Source organism: Jatropha curcas, chromosome 1 (genome assembly GCF_041381405.1).
Source record: "Jatropha curcas cultivar XTBG-Jc1 chromosome 1, XTBG_Jcur_1.0, whole genome shotgun sequence".
Lineage (NCBI taxonomy): Eukaryota > Viridiplantae > Streptophyta > Magnoliopsida > Malpighiales > Euphorbiaceae > Jatropha > Jatropha curcas.
Genome location: NC_143151.1, coordinates 24115431 through 24120250, shown reverse-complemented (window position 1 = coordinate 24120250; position 4820 = coordinate 24115431). Strand labels below are relative to the sequence as shown.

General features: G+C 35.7%; 1 protein-coding gene and 1 non-coding gene across 2 annotated transcripts; one reads left to right on the top strand and one right to left on the bottom strand.

Annotated features, from left to right (window-relative positions):
• Nucleotides 1–225: 225 nt before the first annotated feature.
• LOC119369213 (U5 spliceosomal RNA) lies at nt 226–344 on the top strand. The gene has a single exon (XR_005176883.1). It is a non-coding gene; the product is annotated as a U5 spliceosomal RNA (small nuclear RNA).
• Nucleotides 345–468: 124 nt separating this feature from the next.
• HCF244 (NAD(P)-binding Rossmann-fold superfamily protein) lies at nt 469–4117 on the bottom strand. Its single transcript, XM_012232285.3, has 8 exons — nt 3855–4117; nt 3511–3764; nt 3330–3428; nt 3048–3242; nt 2392–2484; nt 2190–2285; nt 1647–1787; nt 469–772 (listed from the first exon to the last, which is right to left on the bottom strand). Exons 1-8 carry the CDS (start codon nt 4015–4017, stop codon nt 596–598), a joined length of 1218 nt encoding a protein of 405 aa, XP_012087675.1. The 5' UTR covers nt 4018–4117; the 3' UTR covers nt 469–595.
• Nucleotides 4118–4820: the final 703 nt, after the last annotated feature.

The following is a 4820-nucleotide window of genomic DNA, read 5'->3' as shown; positions in this document are numbered from 1 at the left end:
CTAAAATTTCTTTTACAAAATACGTCTAATAGAAGTTCTGAATAAGCCACTTTTCATATTTTGTTTTTTCTTTAAAGAAGAATTTCTCCAATTCCACTTGTGGCGTTGGACAAGGAGTCTTCCGTTGTATGTGTTTGTGTTTCAAATCCCACATCGAATACTTGAAGGAAGCAGTTTGAGTCGGTATTCTTTAAAGTCCTATCGATACAGATGCCAAAATCACGCAGCCGCGCGGTTAGCACAAAGCGAACTATTCTTTCGCCTTTTACTAAAGAATACCGTGTGCTAGCCGCAAATAGCGGCATACGCCAATTTTTGGAGTGCTCTCTTCCTTTGGATGAGGGCACACACAAATTCAGTTAAAGTTCTTCTAGCCTCCCATTTTTGGAGTACCCTCCAATGGAGGATGAGGGTTCTTCTTGCTACTTTGGTGTATGATTATGCCTAATTCAGATGGTACTCTGAAAATACAGAAAAAAAGTAAATTGGAAATTGAATAAAAATGAATGCTATGAGTTAAGATTTGCTTTGGCCAAGAGTGAAGCTTGAGAAAGCATAATATAGCTTTACACTTCATATATAGTGGATTTTAACTTTATATGAAAATATCCGTTTGCTTTGATTGGGCTTTCAAGTCTTTCAATTTCTTCAATATGTTTGTGAAGTAATCCTGCAAATATTTCTCCAATGTGACTATATCTTTTGGCTCCGCACCGAGAAGATTGTATGTTTCACTCATAGGAGCAGAGAAAACAGTATCGCTTGTTAGAACCTGGAAATGTTAATACAGAAGAAATTAGCATAACCGGCGATGTATATACTATCTATGACAAGGCACATTATATAATAAAATCCGAATGATTGCCCATCCTATCTCAAGCTCAATCTGGGTCTAGTTACCTACTAAGATCAAATTATTTTTACTTGCAAGGAAGATTGCCAGAATATTCATGAATGTGAAGTTTAATAAGATTGTGCCTTAAGCTAGTCTTATTAGCTTTTATACTAAAAGTCAAACTCAAATCTTTTTCATATGATAGCTGTGAATCGAATGCACACAGCTGAAAGCTTTGTTAGCTTCTTATTATAAATTAAGCCCAGTAATTATCCAGGTATGAGATTGTCGCTTCTAGGGCTAAAATCAACACCCAACTTCTGTCAGTCACGTACAGTTATCCAAGCTAATATATTGCTCTACAGAAACAGCTGTCCAACAGCTACATTCAGTGAATGAAATAAACAATATATTAGGTTATTTTCACTTGGTTTTTATTGGTAATTCAGAGATTTAGCAGATCTGATTATAGTGCCGTAGTGTGTTTAAAACAACAAGCTTCTATAAACTCTCCCTGAATAATTCTATCTTTATTTTGTTTACAATTTTTTATAATGTTTCTAAATCGAGAGAAACTTATTTATAGCACTTAATTGTTCTAACAGGTGAAACGAGTTAGAGCAGAAAAGTGGCACAGTTCAGTCAATCTCTTAAACACAAAAACTTCAGTGCATTAGGAAGACTTTTGGAGCAAATTTTTATTGTTTGAATGACCTTAGAATGCTTTAAAGTGATAAAAAGAAAGAACAGATAGCTATCTTGCTTCATGCTGGATAGCTTGAAAGTTTACAGAAGAATGAGAAGTTATTACCTCCGAAAATGCCAATCTATCAGCAACATCATTTGTCCACTCAAAAATCCGAGTCAGTTGACGGGTTAATCTTAAGATCGAAACTGGAACTGTGGTAACATTTGCATCCTGCCCTGCCAGCCTTTCACACAATGTGATGACCTAAAACCAAGACAGCATGATTAGCATAGAAGGAACAGAATGCAGCATTAGCTTTTTGATGGAATGGAAATGAACATTCACATTCCTACAAAAGTAAACAAACCTGGAAATCAGAACCACCATCTAAACAAATTGGTATTGGTTTAAATAGTTGGCAGATTATAGACAAGCGAAAAATAAGCTCATTGCTTTTTTGTTTCCCTATAGTTAGAACAATATGACTCCAGCCATTTATTAACTCAAGATTCCAAGAGATAATTGATTAGAAAGGCCAGGTAAAACAACACTTTGCTTTAGCGACAGCCTGACAGCGTTTCCAAATTGACAACAAAGCCAGGTAATACCACCAAAACAGAACAATGTTGATGTATCATTTAATAATGCTTTTGTTTAATAGTTTACCTCTTGGGTTGTCCATGCTCGAGGACCGGCGAAAGTGAGAAGCTTCCCATTTATGCTCTCATTTCGCAATGCTATAAATGTCAATCGTGCTATATCCTAAACATGAAATGCAGAAATCTGCTTAATCAGAAAGCAATTAGAGATACAACATCTTTTAGTTTTCTCCACAAAATCTAATCACGGAAGCAATCATAAATATAACCTGGGTGTCCATGTAAGCAATCCTTGTGGGTGCATCTGTTCCCCAAACAGATTTCTCTTCTAGAATAGGTACTGCATATTGCCCGATGAGGCCCTGACAAATTAGCAACAAGTATTTGGACTCAACAGTTGAATGAATAGCATCGAAAGATAATATGAAGGCTAATGGCAAGACCATGCAAAATTGGGAAGAATCATCAATCATCTATGACCATCAACAGAATGATGACAAATTGCTTCAGGCATCATGTTTCCTGGCCAGGATCCATTTAGAGAACATAAAAATTCGTGCTTGAAGGGTCACATGTATAACTTATAGAAAATTTTTGGTGCATAAAATCATTCCAAGACAATTCTAAACGTTCATAAGATCAGAATTTTATGTCAAAAAAAAAAGGTGTTTATGTTTCATTGAGGGAAAAAGGAATTGGCATTGAAGGTGGGATTAATCAATCAAAAGGAATAGGGGTACTCAAGCTGAGAGATAGACACAGATACTGGTAACTCAGCAGATGGTTTAGTGCCAGGTAATGCAGATAAAAGGATAAGCAATTCACTGGTTCAAGTGCAGGCGATCAGCTATCTTGAGAATTTAACCAAAAAAAAAAAAAAAAAATCATAAAGTATGCAAGAGAATTGAGCCTCGAAGACATTTACTTGCATGAAACCACATAACCGGATTATAATGTGATTAAGGCCAGAATCCTGAAGAAATTTCTCAGTACAATATTTGATCTCCATTAGTGGAACTTCAGGATGCTTGTCACAGTTATGGATAGAATAGAACACATATTTCTGGATTCCCATTGCTTTTGCAGATTGTATAAGAGCAACTTTTCCTTCCCAGTCTACCTAAACAGAAGACATGAATTAGACTTTAAGGCCAATTAACACCCATTTTCAATCACAAATCAAATAAAGAATCCGCAAATATCTAACCGTTTTGATGGGCTCTTCTGGCCGTCCTGTTGCGCAGTCGATAATTGTATGAACCCCAACCAATGTTGCTGGTATGGTCTCTGGTTTACTAAGGTCTGCCTGCTCATTAAATACACACTATTATAGAACTTAATAAGAAGAGAGAATAGATAATTTTATTAAGAGGAAGAGAGAAACAGACATTGACGACAGTGGCGCCCCAATCACGAAGGAAATCAGCTGGAGCAGGACGTGGCCTGACAAGGCAGCGTACTTCGTAGCCTTCATCAAGCGCCCGCCGGACAACTTGCCTTCCAAGAGTTCCGGTGGCTCCAACCACCAGTATACTCGTCGGCCTTACTGGAGTCCCCGGTGCCAGATTCATTGCAGCTGCAGGCACCGTTGCCTCCGCCGCACTTGCATTGCAAGTCAGTCTCGACCATACATCACATTTACCTTCAAATCCAAAATCAAAATAGTAAGCAAAGACAAACAGGAGATGTTAGTTGATCATAATGTTAAAAGAGTGAAGAAGTAAATAGGTACCTCTAGAAAGAAATGAAGCGGAGAGAGAAAAGAGAGTGTCTGGTGCTAAATTGCGCCGCCATGCCAGTGAGTTGGAGTGAGTGAAGACAGCTAATTGACGGTGGCTATGGTTATGGTGGAGTTTGCCAGGTGTTGCTAACTGAGTTGGGAGTCGCCACGCCATTGTTGGTCGTTTGAGGCAGGAGAGAGAAAGGAAGAGAAGCAAGTGGAAGAAGACATATGAGAACTGAATTGAAAAGAACAATGGATAGCAGTATGCCACGTAGTTCTCTCAAATGGATTACATTCGGGCCACGTGTGTTACTCCACTACTTATATTCAGTTGGGCATAGCGGGTCACGAGCGGCGGATTTGAGATGTTTATAATTTTGAACTAAAACCGATTCTTAATCCTCCCGTTTCAGTTTTGGTATGATTTCGATGAATTGACAGTTTGAATTACGGTTCTAATTCGGTTTCGTTATTATATTAATTTTAAAAAAATAATAAAATTTTAATTTTAAATTCATAAATAAATAATAATTTTAAAATATTTAGATTTTATTAACTAAATAAATTATTATAAAATTTTAAAAGAAAAACTTCTATTAACTTAGAACTATTATTACATTAAATTTATAAATTTTGCTAATTCACTAATATAGAAAATTATAATTTTTTTTGGGCTTGAATTAAATTAAAATTGAAAATTTTTAATTTAATTGCTACGTATCCTCTTAGGAATTAGAGAAAATCAAAACCCACGTAGTTCTTTTTTTTTTTATTACAATTGAAAATAACCTCCCAATTATTACAATTAATTTTAAGAAATTTAGAATTGGATGTATGAAAATAAAAAATAAACAATAGATAATTTCAATATTAAGGAAAATAAAGCAATAGAAAAAATAGTGAACTATCTAAATTTGAGAGAATTTTGATTGAGAAATAAAAGGAGAGTTAGGATATAATTGGTTGTGAAAAAAA

Coding starts and splice junctions, on each gene's coding strand:
- HCF244 (XM_012232285.3), bottom strand. CDS start 4,017: ATGGCGTGGCGACTCCCAACTCAGTTAGCAACACCTGGCAAACTCCAC. Junction 1,788..2,189: donor GAGCATGGACAACCCAAGAG/GTAAACTATTAA, acceptor TCTTGGTTTTAG/GTCATCACATTGTGTGAAAG. Junction 773..1,646: donor ATAGATTGGCATTTTCGGAG/GTAATAACTTCT, acceptor TAACATTTCCAG/GTTCTAACAAGCGATACTGT.